Below are 20,686 nucleotides of genomic sequence, written 5' to 3'. Positions count from 1 at the left end.
TCTGATTAACCCCCAAATAAAGACCAGCTGTTTCTGTAGGATTTTCTTTACATCATCTTGGTTTCATCTGCCTGCTGAAGCCATGGTCTGCAAAGAGCTTACAAAGCATGTACAGTATCTCACTGAAAGATATCGATCAGGAGAAGAGTATAAAAGAATTTCCAAAACATCTGATGTGCCATGGAACACTGTAAAGGCCATCATCAACAAATAGAGAAAATGGAGCACCACAGTGACATTACCAAGAACAGAATGTCCCTCTAACATTTACAAAAGGACAAGACAAAAACTTACCAGGGAGGCTGCATAGAGACCAACAGCAACATTAAAGGAGCTGCAGGAATATCTGACAAATACTGATTACTCACTGCATGTGATAACAATCTCTCGTATTGTTCACGTGTCTGGGTTATGGGGTAAGGTGGCTAGACAGAAGCTGTTTCTCACAAAAAACATCCAAAAAAAAAAAAGCACATCACCAAAACAACACCATACAGACTGTGAAGCATGGTGGTGGCAGCATCACGCTTTAGGGCTGTTATTCTTTAGCCAGAACTGAGGGCTTTATCAAAGTGGAGGGAATCATGAATAGCTACAAATACCAGTCGATTTTAGTGCAAAACATTCAGGCGTCTGCTAGTAAGCTGAAGCTGAAAAGGAATTTCACCTTTCAGTATGACAGTGACCCAAAGCATACATCCAAATCAACAAAGGAATGGCTTAACCAAAAGAAGATCAAAGTTTCTGAATGGCCTAGCCAGAGCCCAGACCTGAATCCAACTAAAAATCTGTGCGGTGACCTGAAGCGGCCTGTGCACAGGAGATGCCCTTACAATTAATACTACCAAGTCAAGATGTGCCATGCTGATAGACTCTTACCCAAAAAGACTGAGTGGTGTAATATAATCAAAAGGTGCTTCAACAAAGTATTAGTTTAGGGGTGCGCATACTTATGCAACTAGGTTATTGTAGGTTTCCCCCCTTTCTTCCCCTAAAAATTTCTCTAAAAAAGTGACTGTTTTTCACTTAATTTTTATAAGCTGTAATTTCAAATTGAGGGTGGAAAAAAGTTCTGACATGATTTATCTTGGTTTTATTTTTTTACATCACAAAAACCTGCCATTTTAACAGGAGTGTGTAGACTTTTGATATCCATTGTACATTGTTCGTATTTTACAATAGTACTGTAAATTAAATAATCAGAATAAATCAATTTGATTATCAAATTTACTCTATATTCAGGTTGTTTGGCTGCAGTCCAAAATAATCCATGCTTCACACTGCATCACTTGAGGCTGTGTTGTGTAACGAAAGGATTTGGGAATGAACCCAGTCTCACCTCTTTGTCTCTTGATTGGTCCATTTCGTCCTTGCTGGAGGTGGAGCTATTGTCGTCCTCCTCATTCGAGCTTAGCCCCTCCTCTTCCTCTGACAGGTCACCAGCCAAATGAGGCCTGTTAGCAAATAACATTAATTGACACACATACTGACCCTGATTCATATGCACACATATGGTAGGCAGGGGCTGAAATCTTCTATTCACAATAAACATTATTTTTTAATCAGAGTCATCATTTCGTTTGCCACGTTCAAACTTTCCTGGAAATGAATTACAGGATTTGTTCCCAGGATTTGTCCCCTGCCCCAATAGATGTCTATTAGTGCTTGGTTTTTAAATCACTAGTTGCAATAATTACTCCATTGAAGCAAAAAGGGCAGCGAGCGCTCTGCCCCCTCGACTGCGCAACATCCAGAAATGCGAGCAAATCAAACAAAATATCATCTTATATTTGTCCAATAGCGACATTTTTTTTTTTTTTAAATCATTGGTCAATCAAAAGAGGTTGATAGTATTTAAAGAGAGCTGGGAAAGAGGACTTTATGAAGATTAATATTTTTTAAAAGGCTGATATAAATGGTGGGACTCTTTATAGACGAGCTGCCACAGATCTGGACAGTTCAAAAGTAGCTTGGTTCAGTGTGAAATCTGCAAACCTGGCAACACTGATCACTAGGTGATCTTTTGATTGCTGTCAGCGACTCGTCAGGACAAACTGCCATTCACACTACATGTGTCCCAGTCCACCTCCAAATGTGATCAAGGCACAAGTGACCCCATACACACCTGTACATAGTGTGTGAACCAGGTAAAAAGTGTGTCTTCAAATATAGGATCTTATGCAATTCCAATACATAAATACAGGCTATGCAGCACCGCAACACTGCCTCAAGCATAATTATTCAGCATTATTCAGCAACAGTAGAAGGTTAGACACAGAAATGATAAATACATCAAATAGAATTAGTAAGATTAAACAAACCATATGGATATTATAATATAAAAACAAAAGAACTAAAACCTACAACCATTCATAAAATCAAAAACAAAACCAACAAGCAAAAAACACAAACACTCCTGGCTAAACAAATGACTAGCTGGTAACAGACTATGAAGTTTCAGCAAAGTCTGAATTTCATTCAAATAAATAACAAAAGCTAAAGGACAAAAAAGTGAATTAAGTGCTAACAAGTGAATTCTTTTTTAGTGTAACACTTAAGCTTGATTATTGTTATACATATTGTGTATCATGAAAATGCCATGTGATACAATATACCCCTAACGCCTAATACCCCTAACACACACACATAAAAGCATTGCCTAAGAGAAATAAACGCTCGCTCTTGATAACTGAATTCAGTATTAGTGCTGTGTTAGAAACACGCATCCAGAATACAAACCCTGTCTGAAAACTCATCAGTGTTGACGCTTTATTTGAGAATATATTCCAATTTCAAACTCACACAGCCATGTTGTGAATTTTTTGTGAGAAACGCTGCTGTGGGTCTTATCGGATTAGAATAAGTAGTCCATTTTTAAAGAGTGAAGAACTAATTTCTCACACTCACACACACTCAATCTCTCCCATTCTCCTTTTACACCTCTCTACCCCTTCTCTCCCTCTCCCCTTTTCTTTCCCTCAGTCTCCCTCTCTGTCTCTCATTCTGTCTCCTGCTGCAGGCGGACAGAGCTCCTCTTGTTTACTGCCTCAGGCAGCTTATATAAACTCAGCCTGTAAAGGGATGCCAGAGAGACAACACACACACACACGCACCACACACACACACACACACACACACACACACACATCAAATAAATCTAGTATATTTAACTGGAATACAAGATGCTAAATGCAACTAAAATCCCTGTCAATATGTAATGCAAAATGTAATTTCCTTCGGAATGAGCTTGTAAGCGTAAAAAAGATACACACACACACACACACACACACACACACACACACACACACACACACAAATGAAGTTACACGATGATGTCTGACTTGCATTAGCTAAAGACCAGCCACTTGAATAATATCAAATTGAGTCTCTCAGACTGCAAATACAAAATATAGCTCATTTTCTGTTTGTTAATGTCAGAAGCGGAAATGTGTGAGCTTTTAAAAACACAAAATCAAGGCACTAAGGCCTAACACAGAAAACATTAAGCCTAGTTTATAAATGAGTGTTTCAATTCAAAGGAAGGTCTGATCATGAAATCCATGTGAAGTGGCCATTAAAGTCAACCTAAAAACCTTAACAACCCTAAGAGACAAAATGCTAACTCAGATTTTCCAGTGAGATTTTTTTAAAGCCTTACCTGTTTTAGCAGAAAAAAAACTAATTTTCACTGCTAAAACAGGTAAAGCTTAAAAAAAAATCTCACTGGAAAATCGGAGTTAGCATTGAACACAATGCAAAGCATGTGTTGTTGTGTCATAAAATCCAAGAGCCAATCATGTTTCAGTATGCAAATAGAGGCCATGTAACTCTGCAACAATGACCAGTTGAGCAAGTAATTATTCAGTATAGAATTAAAAAAAAAACATTTTATGGACTTTAAAACAAATTATGAGTGATGTGACAAGTATGTCATAAAACAAACACAAACAAACAAACAAGATTCATAAAATACAGAGAATGGGGAGCAGCTGTGGTAAAACAATCTACTAGACTAAAACCTTCATGATTCATGACGTGACTATTGTATTGATAAGGGAAATGAGAGAAAATATGGCTGAAATAGATGAGGGAGGATGAGAGCGAGACTGGGCAAGAGAGAGAGAGAGAGAGTGTGTGTGTGTGTGAGTGTGAGAGAGAGAGAGAGAGAGAGATTATTTTCCAGAGGCTCTGCCCTCTCTCCTCTCCAGATATTTCCTGCTCTGGCCACTGAAAATAACCCACAGGAAAGCGAGTCAGCCTGAACTCCAAGAGTGGACCATTAAAGTCGCTGTTTCAGCTCTCGGCCTTGTGTATTAAACAAATTGATGGTTGTTTCACTTTTGTAGTGGTTCTGGCTCTGCAGGTTACTGAGTGTAAAGCTGCTTGCTTACACAGTGTTAGATATCATGTAAGAGAGCTAAACATTTCATTTAATTTATAAAAGTGAGGCAAATTAGTTCAGGAAATGCCAAACCAGGACTGGCTTTTATATCTTTATTTTTTAAATTATATTAAAAAATGTGTATTTTACACTTATTTGGAGCCTGCATTCATAAAATTTTAAAGAATTCATCTAACCACAGAAAGCGTTTGCAAGTTTGGGAGTCACCCTACTCCTCCCTCAGAGCAGAACCGAGGTAAGCTTTTACACAACCACTCGGAGAAGAACCAACTCATTTCTGCAATGTGAAATACTAATAGACAACCTAGTATTTAAAGATCCTTGATTTCTGATTATGACATCCATAACCATCTCCTGAATTATCCAATCTGATATAAAAGTCATTGCATTATGTGTCGGTATTTATGTGGCACTACATGTTCTGTGTTAAAGTATAATCTATGGAAGCTCTGTGTTGCCATGCATAAAATAAAAAAAAAATTCCCATCAATATCAAGTTATTACGTTAAAAAAATCACGTTACTACATGAAAATATCACATTATTACGAGCAAAACATCACATTATTACGAGAAAAACATCACACTGTTACGAGAAAAACATTACACTGTTACGAGAAAAACATCACATTGTTACGAGAAATACATCACATTGTTACGAGAAAAACATCACGTTATTTAAATATCACGTTACTCTAACAAAATGTTGCGTTATCACAGGAATTATGGTGTACGAGATAAATGTTATAAACGTGACTTACCAGATCTCGGCTTTACAATAAGCCTGGCTACTGATTCATAAGTTCTGGCAAATGGTGCAGTTGACAGAATTAGTGAAATTTTACTTCATGCTTGGCTTAAACCACAACGAGATTTTAATGACACTGCTAATGGCATTGTCATTAGTATACAGACATTACAAAGGATTGTCAATTCACAGCATTTCTACAGACCCAAAAACTGGTCAGACCTCTTAGAGCTTGCTTTATTCCTAGCTGATCAACTTGAATGACATGGGAAACTTCATGGCTACAAATTACAGTTTATTAAATGTCTACAGGCTGAGTATGTTTTTAAGCAAAATGCTGTCCGGCATCTGTTACAACTTTGGATCCACATGGAGTTGAGCTGAGACACAGAAATCACCTTCAGCGCAGGCTGTAAAGGAAGCCAGGGCCTAACTGGTCCATCGCTCGCAATTATGTGTTACTCCCTCCTAGCAACGCAATATTTCGTAAAATAACACGACGTTTTTTTCTCATAATAATATGACGCTTTTCTCATAATAACATGATGTATTTATCATAATAACATTATCTCAAAGAGATTTTTTTTTATTTCATGCATAGCAGCACAGAGCTTCCATAATGATTGTATTAAATGGGAATCTTTTTTCATAAAGTACATAATGTATCATATTATAAATAATTTCATTCATCTTCAGTACCCAAGGAGTAGCTCTGCTGCCTCACAGCCCAAGGGTCTTGGCTCCTGGATGCTCACAGTACTTGAGGGAACTTTTGTCTATTATGATCAGCCGCATCTGCTTTGGTCAAAAGGTGCAGGTTGTTTATGAGTACCTAGAATAATGAGTCCTCCAGCTACAGAACTTCCAATTAGCACTCAGGAGGCTAACCATCTTGTTTGACAATGATATAGTGTTGCTAATCAAATAGTGCTGCTAACAGCTCCTCTCTAAGATAAAGATGCAGATCTGGCTGTTTATCGACAGAATTCTGGTTCCTCTCAAGAGTTCTGTCTAATGCTGTCTCAGGCAGTTTTCCGTTCTTCCTGCCTCCTTTGTCTAAGCGCTATACAAATAAAATGGAATTGAATTCAATTGAATCATGCCACTCTTTGATTCTTGGGAGTTGACTCTTCCCTCAGATGGATACGGACGTTTTGACGTCACTGGTTTGTTTGTTTTCCCGAGGTTAGAAGAAGAATCTGGGCTCCACATCATTCAGCTTCTAAATATTAGATGGAAGCCCAACCCTCCCTCTACAAAAAAAAAATAATAATAAAAATCTAACCTATTTTCAGATCTGAAAATGAACTTTTGTGACCACCAGAATGCTATAAGTGTAATGTCTTTCAAGTGTCACTTGTATGTACTGTAATGTAAATAAGTATTTTTTTCTTGGAAAGTACAGTAAAGTACAATGTGTGGAAAGTACAGGTGCTATGACAACATACATTGTATGTATAACTAAGGGTTTTGTTTGTTGTTTAAAAGGTGTGTCACAAAAAATACAAGGGATAAAAAAGTGCTAGGCTTAAACAGAAATATAAAGAAAAAAGAAAATAAAAAGATTAATAAGGTTTTCAAAAAAATACTTAATCTGAATAGACACCTCTGAACAAGGAGAATTTGATCTCTTACACCCATCATCTAAAGCCTCTTACCTGCTCATTTCATAAGGATCCTGCACTTCATATACTCCACTATCCGTATTCTGACTGGAATAGACCCAGGGCAGGTTCATGTACTCAGGAATCTCTTCATAGAGGGGAACATTTTCATATTCTACCCCACAATCCCCTTCTCCATCATGCTGAGTGACCTCCTCACTGGCGGTTGTGACCTCAGTGTTGGCCGCAGTGTGTATGTCACACTCTGTATCTGTGGTAGTGCAATCCAGAGATGTCCCACCACGCAGCAGCTTCGGAAACAGCTTGACGCGCACTTCAAGAAGTTTCATCAGGCTGCGCTGTTTCTGCACACTGGCACCCGAGTCCACGCGCAGGAGATCAGCTGAGGAAAATGACCTCGCCCTCTGCTTGACCAGCACTGACCTCGGCCTCTTTCCATCGCAGGTCTGTGATTGGCTAGCACTTTGAGATAGCTGCTTACCAAACAGAGGGATTCCTGAGAAAGTGATGCGCCATGATGAGGGTTTCTCGTTGGGAGGGGCGGGAAGGGCTCCAAAAACAGGGGGCGGGGCTGGAATAGGCGTTTGCGGTGGCGTATTTTGTTTCCTCAACAGTGCAGACGCGGGTAGACTGTGTCTCTGCGGCTTCTTGGGAACAATCTTTGGGGAGCTCTCCTCTGCTGAAGATGCCTTGGCTACAGTCGCCACCTGAGGACTGCGGTTGAGTCTAATTTGTTTGGGTAAACTCCTGGTGAATGGACAACGAGCAAAATCGCCATATGCACCGTCTTCATCTTCATCATCCTCCTCCTCTTCCTTGTCGAGCTTCTCATCGAACAGCTCAGAGTCTGCATGCTCCGTAAGAAGCAGGTTGTCCAGGGAAGTTGACGTTTTGTAATTGTTACTGCCTTTTTGTAGGAGGGACTTTTGTCGAGGGGGTGGGGCTGGTGGCTGTTGCTCCTCCTCCTCTGTGGAAACAGACAATTCACTAGAGGCTGGATCTGAATAGCAGGCAGTCTCTGGGTGTGTCACATTACCACCGTTGTGTGTATTACAGATAGAGTGTGTGTTGTGGGTGGAGTCTGTAATGTGGGTGGAGCCTGTGTGTGAGTCTGGAGAAGTGTTTGCAGGAGAACTGCTGGATGATAAAGCATCCTCTGGAACTTCTGGTGAAGAATGCTGGTCTTCTGAGTGTGTCACCTGCGTTTGAAGGTGCGCAGGGAGGTATGTCTCTGTTTCGGGTGGATACTCCACCGCCACCTTCTGGCGGAGAAGCACATTTCTTCGTGGACGGCGAGGCTGAGGCACAGGAAGTGGCTTACTAGGAGGTGTAGGCACAGAAACATTTTTATGTGTGTCATTAGAGGTTAAACACTGCATGTGTGAAGCCTGCTCAGCAAGTTGCTCTTGTTCCTGGAAGGTTTCTTCTGTTGGAGTGTGTAACTCTGGTTGTGTGTACATGTGATCCTTGACAAGCACAGCTGTGTGTGTATCTTCCTTTGCATCTGGAAGAGTGTTTGGGGAGTGTGCGGGAATGTGGTTTTGCACATCTTGTCTGAGTAAAGTCACTTGGTCCTTTGTACTGTTGCAGCCAAGCTCCTCTATTGGACTGCCTCGCTTTTTTCCCACATCATACTCTGTTGTTTCGCTTGTCTCTTCAGATCCCCTCGTTTTGCAGTTGCCCATATGGTGACTCTTGGGTGGTATGATATAATGTGAGAGGCCCCCGTTTTTGGACGTGGGGACGCCCTCAGATTTGCCAGTGCTGATTGAGAGAGATGACTGGACAGCTTTGGGGCTGATTTTGTCCAGGCATGGTTTAGGGGCTAGAGCAGGTTTCCCCCGTTTTGGTGCAGAAGGAGATGGAGAAGGAAGTAGGATCTCAGGTTTAGGTGCGATTGGAGGTGGAGCTGGCTTCTGAGATGCCAACAGCCTGGGTTTGGGGGCAACCGGTGGCTTCTTCATACCTATACATGCACACAACATGGGATAATGTTAGTACATTTCAGGAACATGGCATGAGAGACAACTTTGTTGTCAGTGTGATAATTCCATGGTTTGTCTAAACAGCTTTAAAAAATCCCGTTTCTCCTTGCTTATACTGTCCTGTTCTGTTGTCCTGTTTAGACTGCATGTCTTGTACAGAGGGCTGTCAATCATATGGATGGACAAGCAGATTATGAATGATTACGGTCTATCAGTTTTTCAATCACAGCTGCCCAGTGGACAAGCAGGTTCAGTAGGCTGTTGATATAACATCACCAGCATACTTCCTACTGACATTCCCAAAGAAAAATGTTTATTTGCTATGTTTATTTCCTTTAATTATAATGTTACATTTCCTGGGACCTTAAGACAGTTTTATAAAAAAAATTATGTTCATGTACATGGTATGATGTTGCCAATGAACAACAATTGCTTTCCAGTCATGCATAAAAGGTCTGCAGATTATATCTGAAAATATGTAATCTCATTCAATACCATTCCTGCATTTCCAATCCAAGACAATACTGAATACTCAGTATCAGGTCGGTGCATCCTTAATAATCAAGTGTTGCAATCTACTAAAAGTATATAACAAAACACTGTGTTTAGTATGGGCATGCGTTAATGTGTAAGTATCGTATCACAACAACTGCTTGAACTCTGTGCCAGTTTCTGATATCATCACATTCTTCTGTTAAGGAATTTGCTGTCTTTTTTTCCTTGCACCATCAGACATAACTGGGCATGCAACTGAATCGCAGTGGTGCATATGATGCTGAAAGAGCTTGATAAAGTTTATCTGGAATCCAGGAAGGTATAGTGGTGTGGAGAACACAGTCATTATTGCACTCAACTGAAATGTACTTTTAGTAATCAGAATGTTTCTGCTGTTTATACGTTTGGAAATAAAATTGCTAAAATCAGAAATAGCCCAACAAATTATATGTTTCTGCTATGTGAATACAAATAGCTGGTCAAAATGCAGTATGTATAATAAAGTAAACACTTAAAGACGATTCCTTGAACAAAGTAAGTGTGAGCACTAAGGGCTAGAACTGAACTTGTGGGCTGACATGGTGGTATAGTGAGTACTATTGCTGCCTCACAGCTCCAGTGTTCTCAGTTCAAGCTTGAGCTCGGGTTACTGTCTGAATGGAGTTTTGCATGTTCCCACCATGTCCAATTTTGCCTCCCCTGCGGTTCTCTAGTTTCCTCTCACTGCCCAAAAACATGCCAGTAGGTGAGCTGGTTACTCGAAATTGCCCCTGTATGTGAATGAGTGTGTGAATGTGTGTGCATGGTGCCCTGCGATGGACTGACATCACTTCCAGGGTGTATTTCTTCCTGGTGCACAGTGCTCCAGATCCACTGTGACCCTAACCAGGATAATGTCTGTCAGGTAATGTTGATTTTTTTCAAATTAAAAAGCTCAGCCTTCGTTCCATACAACATAGGTTGTGAATTTTCCTGCTCTGACTCACATGATTCAAGTTAATCATCAGATTCCACAGAGAATTAGTAGGTTTTGTGAGAAGATGGGAAATAACCAAATTCCAGACATACAACGACTCTCTTATATCAGCTCTGGGAGTCCATTTACATCTCAAGTCAAGTCTAAGTTTCAACCTCAAATCTAGTCAAGTGCAAAGTCCTGAACGGAGCTAAGACACTTTATGAAGCTCTTTGTAGCTAATAAGAAATGGAGGATTATCTCGCACTGTGCACCAGGAAGAAGTGTTTTCTGTAAATCTATCTGCCTCATTATCATTCAGTAATGTGACACAAACCACTTGTGGCTTAGGACACAGTGTGACTTTCTGTAAAAAAGAAAAACTGTACACTATGAACAAAACTTGAGCATATACCTGAACACTGGAATGTTACGGAGGCAGCCATCTTGGACAACCTGAACCATTTTTTTTTACTTAGCACTCCACTTTGAATTAAATGTGTAAATACATACTACTTTTTTTTTTTTTTTATAAAGTAATTTATTTAAAATTGAGATTACATAGCTTAAAGATGTCACTTGACAAAGCAGGCAAAGACATGAGCTTGAGGTTTTGGAAAAGATTTTGGGTGAGAGACTCCCACTGCTTGTTAGCTACATTAGCCTCATTGCTCCAGAAGCAAACATTGGATGTTGAACAAATCCTAGGGACAGAAAAAAGTTGTGTGACTTTGATTTTTTCACCTGTACTGGCATTCAGAGTAATATTATTTATCATAAAAGAAATGATAATGATTAGCACATGTGAGAGCATTCAGAAAGACAAGATACAAGTCATGAAAATCTTCACTAATGTCAGACAACAGTCCAAGTCCTGAACCCTGATTCTTTAATGTCCTCTCTCTGGTTAGTGAGGACAGTAAATGAAACGCATCAACTGGCTTTATTTCCGGAGTTTACTTGGCTTTGCTTGTTTATGCTCCATTGAGGAAGGGAAGCAATCCAAGACAAATGTAGGGAAGAGCAACTTGGCCACTTGGGTCTGTCACTTTAGATAAAAAAAAAAAAAAAAAAGGATTTCTCTCTCATTTCTCTGGATGAAATTCCTGATATGGACTGAACATGAACAAAAAGTTGTTGAACTGCAAAAATATAATGTGTTAAAAAGGATGCAAATGGTGTGAGGACCTAAACTTTGGGCTCTTCAGTCCAAGTGTGTGTGTGTGTGTGTGTGTGTGTGTGTGTGTTAAATCCTGAGTCTGAGTCTCAGTGTGTGTGAGTGTGTTAAATCCTGAGTCTGAGTCTCAGTGTGTGTGTGTGTGTGTGTGTGTGTGTGTGTGTGTGTGTGTGTGTGTGTGTAGTCATCAGGCGGATGTGCTGAGATGGCCAAACTTGTTGGCTATGGAAAATGATCATGAGACTCCTTCTGACTCCTGCTGCTTTACATCATTCATAAAGTGAATGCACAGAGCACAGAACCAGCCCAGAGAGTGAGTTAAACACAGCCTGGGTTCAGGGTGATAAAGAAAACTAAAGAAAACCTGAAACAAAGAGTCAGTCCTTCCAAAGTAATTCCTGTTTTAAGGAAGCTAACATTACATAAGCACTTGGAGACACCGCTTTTGTCCTTTACTGCTCAGTCCCATGAGCACTGACTTTTCACTACTCAATCCCATGAGCACTGACTTTTCACTACTCAATCCCATGAGCACTGACTTTTCAGCATCCGGGAAACTTAGAGAAGAATAAGTCTCGCTTCTCTTCTAGTTTTCTCCAAAACATCATCCTAAGAGTTTGAGTTAACCAACTGAGGAGCTTCAGAGCACTCTTACTGAAAAACAAACAAACAAACCAACCGGTCTTCCTGCTGAAGTGGTTTTGTGAATATGGTTGTGATGTTTGTTAACTTGCTCAGGAAACTGACCTGTACTCATGATCCTTCACTCCTGCGGCTCCATGAATGAGTTGCTTTTTAAGGGAAATCCTTCAAATGTCGCTGTTTATCCCTACGATATCCCATTGTAACTCCATAACAAAGGTTAAAAAAAAGAAAAAGAAAAACAACAAGAAAACACACTACCTACAAACCGCCATGGGGCCGGTAACCACTGAAATAACTTTTTATTTTTTGAAAAAAAAAAAATCCCTTCGGCTCCATTCAGTGTCCAGCCCCCACTCACACAACGCCACACTCTGAACGCCTGTAGGTTTTCAGCCAGCCGCTAGGGGCGCGCTTGAGCTGCGTGTGTGGGTTTTTTTTTTTTTTTTTAACTCGTCACATCATGGTCCGTCAAGCATCATGGGAAATGTAGTGTGCATACGTCAGGTCGCTTTGCGCAGTTCGTCCATAAGTCAAGTCAGGCCGTTAATTCGTATCGACTACAATCCCAGCATGCGCGCTCGTTGGCGGAGGCTTATGGCGGAGAGCTATGACTGAGGATTTAGACGAAGAGGTCGTGTTCGAGGTGAGTGTTTGGACCTGTTTGTTTATTGTTGTGATGATAGAGTTGTTGTGCTCGCGCTGGAAAGGCGCTAAGGTGTGAGATAATGCTGTGAGTCGGGCGGTGTTCTGTCTGATACACGGACACAGCGATCAGACTGGCATGGATGGGCGACTCCGTGAAATCCAATCAGAGGAGATGAATAAAGAGACCTAATACTGATCATTGTTGATCTCCATGGAGACTAATACTGATAATTCATGATCTCTCTGGAGACTAATACTGATCACTGTTGATCTCTATGGAGACTAATACTGATCATTGTTGATCTCCATGGAGACTAATACTGATCATTGTTGATCTCTATGGAGACTAATACTGATCACTGTTGATCTCTCTGGAGACTAATACTGATCACTGTTGATCTCCATGGAGACTAATACTGATCACTGTTGATCTCCATGGAGACTAATACTGATCATTGTTGATCTCTATGGAGACTAATACTGATCACTGTTGATCTCTCTGGAGACTAATACTGATCACTGTTGATCTCTCTGGAGACTAATACTGATCACTATTGATCTCCATGGAGACTAATACTGATCACTGTTGATCTCCATGGAGACTAATACTGATCACTGTTGATCTCCATGGAGACTAATACTGATCACTAATGATCTCTGTGCAGACTAATACTGATCACTGTTGATCTCCATGGAGACTAATACTGATCACTGTTGATCTCTCTGGAGACTAATACTGATCACTGTTGATCTCTCTGGAGACTAATACTGATCACTGTTGATCTCTCTGGAGACTAATACTGATCACTATTGATCTCCATGGAGACTAATACTGATCACTGTTGATCTCCATGGAGACTAATACTGATCACTGTTGATCTCCATGGAGACTAATACTGATCACTAATGATCTCCCAAGAAACTAATACTGATCACTATTGATCTCCATGGAGACTAATAGTGATCACTGATGATCTCCATGGAGATAGATCATCTGCAGATCAGTCAGTGTTTCCCCAATTCTGCAGTTCTGCACTGGCATTACACATCTTAGTTTTTTCCTTTCCATCTCTCTCTCTCCATCACTCTCTATATCTCTCTCTCTCTCTCTCTCTCTCTCTCACTCACACACACACACACACACACACACACACACACACACACACACCCGGTCGCGTGTGTCAGAACCGGAAGTAACAGAGATTTGGATCAGGACCACATCTAGCATCTCCTCATGTTGCAAAGCCAATACGTCATTAGGTAACTGGTATATCGTGATATTGGTTATTGCGATGCTGTAGCGATGTTACAGTGTGTCTCATGGTAATGAAGCTCTTTAAGCAGTTCCATAAGGAATAAAACACTTCGGTGGGGCCTGTTACAGGAAAATAATCCATGACGGAACGGTAGGATACAGAAGAGGATTGTTTTTTTTTTCTTTTCTCTAACAGCATGTCCCAAAGTGTTTTATTCCTCTTATACGACAGCAGTTTGCCATTGATTTAGCGATTTTAATTTATTAATGACGGACACATTGTGCTTGTTAACCCTTTGTAATTACATTTAATGTTGTAGAACATCATCGAGATGCTTGAATGTTGTTATTCACTTGCGTTATAGCAGCTATAAACAGTCGTTATCTCACTAACTGCTCTGTGCTCTCTGTCTTGAAGTTAATAAGATTTTAAAAAATGCAGCTTGTCATGTTACTGAGAAACCGGAAAGAGCAACGTACTCTGCCCTGAAGATTTTTCCTTGTCGGAAAACTTACTGACTACAGAAGACGGTGGGAGTGAGATGGGAAAATGTAGCCATCCGGAATGAGTGTGAAATTCCGTTTAAAACCGTAATTTATTTAGTATTTGCATCAAGCTGCTGGCTGAGAAAGCATTTTGCTTCACTGCAATGAGAATGTGCCATTCAGGAGCAAAAAATAATAATATTGTTATACCTCAGGAGGACACGCTCCAGTGAAACACATGAAATATGTTTATACTGAAATATTTGTGTAACAAATGTGCAACATGATGGAGCCGAGTTACAGCAGAGACTCGGCTCAGCGTAACGATCTACGAGATGAGAAGCACAGTGTTGTTGAAGCTGGTATTAAGCATAATGATTGAAGCTTTAGAACTTTATCAGTTGGAGCAGTGTGTGCAGATGAGAATCAGTGGGCAGTCAAACAGCATTGTGGGTAATGTAGTGAAATATGTCTAAGCCCAAAAAGCCAACTTGGAACTGAATCATAAAATAAATCATTTGATGATCACGTATTGAGTATAGATAATCAAATACAAGTCATTATGGGTGCATTTTTCCTTTAATAAGTCACAGCTTTCAAGTAATTCAACACAAAAAATGACTAGCCCTACTCATAGAAATATGCAAAAATGACAATAACAGACTATCGTATGCAGCTGAGAGGAACATGGGTCTTCACTCACCTCAACAGGAAACAGCAATACAAATGTAACACACTCTCCATTAGAGCTGCAGTTTTGGCTTGTTCCTAATTAATTAAACACACTCAGCCACAGTATTCTGATAAACTGAGCTAAAGATAGTTACTAGGATTAGATAATAATCACATTTATGCACTGAAAGTTGGAGTGACTTATGCTGCTCAAGAAACATAACTGGAAATTATGTGTGGAAACTTGGAAATTGTCATAAATCGACATAAAATCTTAGTCAATTGTGAAGTTTTTAAGTAAAGATTACATGGCACCAAGGATTATTCTTGTTTTTGTTTCAACACTGTAAAAAGTACACATCATATAAATATAATTTCTTGTTCCTGTTTGGAAATGTCAGATTTTACAAATCATGACGGCCTTCTTAAAGACTGAACTGGCAGAACCCAACATGACTATGTAACTTACTTACGCACTCACACTTATAGACTTAGCCCTTAAAGCTAACACAAAATAAGAAATATTGACAACAACCCATCCATAACGATCGAAAATCAAACGAAACGCTCGAAAATCTTTTTAGAGTTCCACAAACGCATATGCAATATAATATCATACGCACTTGCAAAATGATATTAAATTTAACCCAGTAAAGTAAGTAAAATACTTTGGGTTTTAGCTGCTTATTTACATGCATGAATTTAGTACAGATCTTACAGCATTTAAGTAATTCTAATAATTGACTAATTTTTAATAATTAATTTTTTGTGTAAAAATCACAGATTTGTTTTGTCATATCTTCTGAATCACTAATTTTTTTTTTGAGTTTATACTGCATGGCGTTCAATCACAAGCTTCTTATTTACACATCTTAATGTAATGGCATATGTAGCTTATTTATACATAACCACATTTTTTTTTGGTTAGGTTTAATATATATTTTCAATATTATGATATTTTCTGTTTATTTAAAATGATTAAATGGAGTCAGCATTAGAGATTGGATTGATCCAATACCAAATATTGTTATTGGGCCGATACCCACTAAAAATGGTGGATCAGAAAGTGAAAGCATATCGGTTAATGTAACAACTGGCAAAGATTGGAACTGGATTTGGAAAAGAAATGTATTTTTACAACTGTAAATGTTTACATATATAGATACCTGATTGCTTTTTCTTTGGTTAGGAATTATTTTTTATTATGCTTATACTTTATACTTTATTATATTTATTATATTTACATTTGAAGTGAGTTTTGTATGAGAGTTTAACTGTGAAGTGCTTCGGTTAAAAATACATTTTAAAGCTTTGTAGTTTAAAATCAAAACAATATCAGATGGGTATCAGTATCAGCTGATACTCAAGGTTTCTATATCGGAAAAGAAAAAGCACTATTGTGCCATCTCTATTCAGCATTTTTTTTTCTAAATTGATGGAATAAAAATAGCTGTGATTGTAGTTACTTTATTTATTTGTTAGTTCATAGATGGTGTATCAGACTCACCACTCTTATCAGATGATGAATAAAGCTGTGTCACGTTGCATAAACCGTCGCCGTCACTATTCCATACATCAGGCTTTTATTCCATAAACTCCTTTAGTGCTTTTTTTCCTGGTGGAAAAACGTAATCCACAAATCATCTGTGTCAGGTGTTAATTGTTCCTGCTGCTGATATTAGCCTCTGTAATACTGATATTGCAGAAAGCTGAAATGTTCTTTGCTATGAGGCCTCTGACTGTTTAACTGTGTGCTGTGACCATCTCAGACACTCCAGATGAATCACAGCCTTCCCATGATCCAGCAGACGTAATCACTTTGAACAGAATTGTGCAACTTCTGTGTCTTTTAAATATATTGCATGGAGAATAGAAGTCATCATGTGTAATCTAAATATAGCACATTATGCAGTGCTAGTGGAATATTAGCTTGAATGCGGACTAAGAAAATGTTCATTGTCATATGATTTATATGCAATGCAAAGCTCAATCAGCATAATCCCAGTTTAGCTTTTAAGAGAATGTGCCTGACTTCTGGGTTGATAGTAGATATATAATATTGTTCTTTATACCGCAGCCTGATTCTGATTGGTGTAGTTCCAACTGCAAAGCACAGGTTTGTATTAACGTGCTTGTTCTGATGCGTTCTTTTCTATAGTATCAAAACACACAGGTACGCAGGGATGTGTATGGCTTTAAATCACTATAAATGGATTTAAAAAAAAAAAAAAACATGTAATTGTCAATATGAAGATGTTTATTTAACCTTTATGGAAGGAGTCTCCAGTGTCAGCGGTAAATCTGTAACCTGACGTTTTCCAATACAGGAAAGACTTTGAGACAGAGGCCTTTGTGGGTTTGTTGTTAACGCTACAAGTTGTGTGGTTTTGTCTTGTTAACTTCAAGAGAGAGAAGAAAGACAGGCTGGTGAGGGAAATGCTATAATGTTTATATCTGTGACTAAATTTTTTTCACAGATGTTCCACATCATTAACTACAAACAAATGAAAAGTATGATATGTTGTGCTTTAATGAATAATTATAATCGTTGGCAAATATAAGAGAAATAATACACTTCACAATGTGCTGTTTTTGGAAAATAATCAACTTTGTGGTGGTAACAGTAACTCTGCTTGGCGTCAAGCCACACCATACTTTCTGTAACAGTAAACCTTGTCGTGTTTTATTCTTTACTTAATAAATCAATGAATTAATAGGTTTGTTTATGTATTGGACCATTTAAAAAACAATACATTAATAGTTATAGTAATACATTACATGATTGTACTATCACAAGAATAGTATTAGTAATATAGAATAATACATTAATAGTATTAGTTATACAGTTGTATTGTGCTTTTTGAGAAAAAAAAAGATGCTTACAGTGCGTGAGAACTCAGGAAAGCTAGCTGACATTAGAAACATTAACGTAATTCACAAGAACAAGGAATACAAGGAATGAACAAGATTTGTAAAGTTTCCCTGCACTGAGAAAACTGAAAATCTGTTTACACAAAACTCACTTAGAACTCCAATAATCATTCAGAAATAAATGATTACAGAACACCAGTTTAAAGCTACTGTTACACCGCATTGTTACACTCTAACAGTAAAGGTCTTGATGATAAGACAGACAGGAGAGAATGTTTTACCAAAACGGTTATGATTCATCACTGGAGCAGTAAAGTCTAATCAAGTTCCTCATGCTTTCCCGAAGGATTTGTGGCATTCATCCACACAACTACAGTGATAACACATAACCACAAATTCTTCCCACTGATAAAAAGAAGTCTGCTTGGAACTTCGTCTATGCATACCTTTGACTTGCGAATTCATGAAAACGTGCTTTTGTATAAATGTTTACTGACACGATTGGACAAATGATAAATGTGTTGCCCAGTCCTGTGTTTTTGTTTACCCAGGAGCCTAACTGACTAGGCTAAAAACTTGTAGCTAACAAGCTAGTTAGCTAGTGGATTAATACAGACTAACAAAGTTTTGAATGTATCGCAAAAAGTCAGCAAGTCTTTGGTGAACGTTGCAGCTGTAAGCTCTGGTCTTCTGTCCTCATATTGCGTGTAAATATTATTCTAGTATTGCTAGTGTCTTTATTTTCTCTCCATATGTTTAACCGTGAGGTGACTGCATCTAGTAATGCTGCATTCGACTAGACGTCATACCTCGTAATTCCTGACCCCTGACCAGGGAAGAAAACGCTCCCAGAATTCCTACTCAGGAACTCCAGATGGTCTTCTCAAATCTTAGTTCCTTCCGAATGCACCAAATGACATCAAATCAAAATGGCTGCTCACAGTATCGGCAGTAAACACAGCAACACTTTTTTTCCTTTAAATGAGTTATATTGTCTGTACAAGTATTTGCTTTCGATCAATCAACATACAGATATATTCACTCATTAAATCTATAACCCTGACTATACAGTTCACTATTCTGAGGAGGAAAATATGCCTCACTCATCACAGTTAGCTGGCTAGCTTGTTGCTAACAAAAGACAAACACGAAGGCATCCATGTTTATTTCCCATTTTGTAGCTCAAATGTGTGGAGAAAAATGATGTAATTTCAGCTCCGACTTCCCACTTTCCAAAGTACAAACAAGTATACAGCATAAGATGGAGAGTTGTTTGGCGAAAAATCATTTTACGATGAGGCAGACCTTGAAGTGTGTCGCATCACTGTGATGCTTATTAAACTTAAGCTATGTACTAATTAAAATATTTTGTTTAGTGAAAGTCAGTAGGTGGTAGTTTTTATTTCTGTTTTTGTTGATTGTTGAACCTACTTGTCCAGTGACCAGCTACGAATTTACAAAAAAAAAGCTGATAGCCAGGACACAAGATTTGCTTTTCCGAGGGAAACCGGGCAACTGATTTGTCCACCCCTACTGAAAAACTTCAGAAACTGTGTTCCATTATAAGAGTTTTGAATAGATGGGCTTCTGATATGATGGGCTTAGATGAGAGGTGTTTCAGTCCTTGTCACAGTGTCAACTCTCAACTCTTGTCAACTGTCATTTCCTTCACAGAAAAAGTCTCAGACACCAAAACCAAGAGGATAAGATAGACAAACTGTAAGCAAAGCTGAACAGGAAGATCTGAGATCTAACAGGAAGATCTAGTTTATAAACAAGAAGGAGGATTTTGAACGGAATGTTCGTTTATGGCGAGTAAAGATCTTGTAGTACGGTGTATGTGTAACAGAGCACTGGTGCTGGGTCTTAGTGAACTGCTGAGTTCTGGACCAGCTAAAGCTTATGACGGGATCCGTAGCTGATTCATATGAGACGAACTACAGTAACCTAGGCGGATAGAGGCGAGTCGGCAGCAGAGTATAAGAGACAAGATCTAATTTTGACACGATTATGAAGGTGAAGGGAAGGAGCAGTGTAGCAGGAAGTCCAATATTTTCTCAGTACTACAGTATGACAAACAATAATCTAACTTTAAATACCTTTCAGTCTGTCTTTAATTAGGTTAACACTATGTTGGTGTGTGATATCTGTAGATGAATCAAAGTGAGCTTTCTGATGTGATTCAGAGTCACACTAGTAAATGGATTATTAATATTCCTTCATAATTAATAATGAACAAATATCTGGTTAACCTTTTGGGAGAGGCTGGTGATGTGACGCTCTCATGGTTAAAGTTCAAACCTTGTGAAAGTGCTATCAGAGTTTAGGAATGAAATCTCATTGGATTAATGAACCTTACCAAGTTAAAGATACATTAGGAAAGATTAGTCTTTTTTTTTTTCAAGATTAGCTGTCTAATCTAGGTTAGGTGAGTTCAAAGTTTGAATGATTCCCGCCCATATTCACGAAGCTCCATCCCCAGGAACTATGGTATATAGTCTATAAAATGGCTGACAGGAGGCACATCCAAACACAAACAAGCATTCCAGACCAGAGGGCAGTTTTGCAAATGGGTTTTCTCAGCGGCTTAATAAACTTTTGCTAAGGCCGCGGCTTAATCATGTTCTACATATCTTCCAGATTATTTGTACAATAAAAAATTGTCTATTGCACTTTTAATGCTCAACACGAGAGCAATGGTATAAAATGGGATTAATCTGCAAACCC

General features: G+C 38.8%; 2 protein-coding genes across 3 annotated transcripts in view; one reads left to right on the top strand and one right to left on the bottom strand.

Moving 5' to 3' along the window:
* The window catches only part of fgd6 (FYVE, RhoGEF and PH domain containing 6), a 34,755-nt gene extending 22,335 nt beyond the window's left edge, over positions 1-12,420 (bottom strand). The window contains exons 1-3 of the mRNA XM_026923171.3: positions 12,133-12,420; positions 6,807-8,739; positions 1,340-1,454 (exon numbers count right to left, since the gene is read on the bottom strand). Of these exons, the coding sequence (XP_026778972.3) occupies positions 1,340-1,454; positions 6,807-8,739; positions 12,133-12,142 (2,058 nt within the window). The 5' untranslated portion in view covers positions 12,143-12,420. The remainder of the gene's footprint in view (positions 1-1,339; positions 1,455-6,806; positions 8,740-12,132) is intronic.
* A 94-nt stretch (positions 12,421-12,514) lies between these two features.
* The window catches only part of vezt (vezatin, adherens junctions transmembrane protein), a 29,594-nt gene continuing 21,422 nt past the window's right edge, over positions 12,515-20,686 (top strand). For both annotated transcript variants that reach the window (XM_053241741.1, XM_053241740.1), the window contains exon 1: positions 12,515-12,673. In XM_053241741.1, coding sequence (XP_053097716.1) covers positions 12,638-12,673 — 36 coding nt within the window. In that variant the 5' untranslated portion in view covers positions 12,515-12,637. The remainder of the gene's footprint in view (positions 12,674-20,686) is intronic.

This window comes from Pangasianodon hypophthalmus, chromosome 18 (assembly GCF_027358585.1).
Source record: "Pangasianodon hypophthalmus isolate fPanHyp1 chromosome 18, fPanHyp1.pri, whole genome shotgun sequence".
NCBI classification, from domain to species: domain Eukaryota; kingdom Metazoa; phylum Chordata; class Actinopteri; order Siluriformes; family Pangasiidae; genus Pangasianodon; species Pangasianodon hypophthalmus.
The sequence above is the reverse complement of the archived record's forward strand: the minus strand, read 5'-3'. Positions and strand labels throughout refer to the sequence as shown.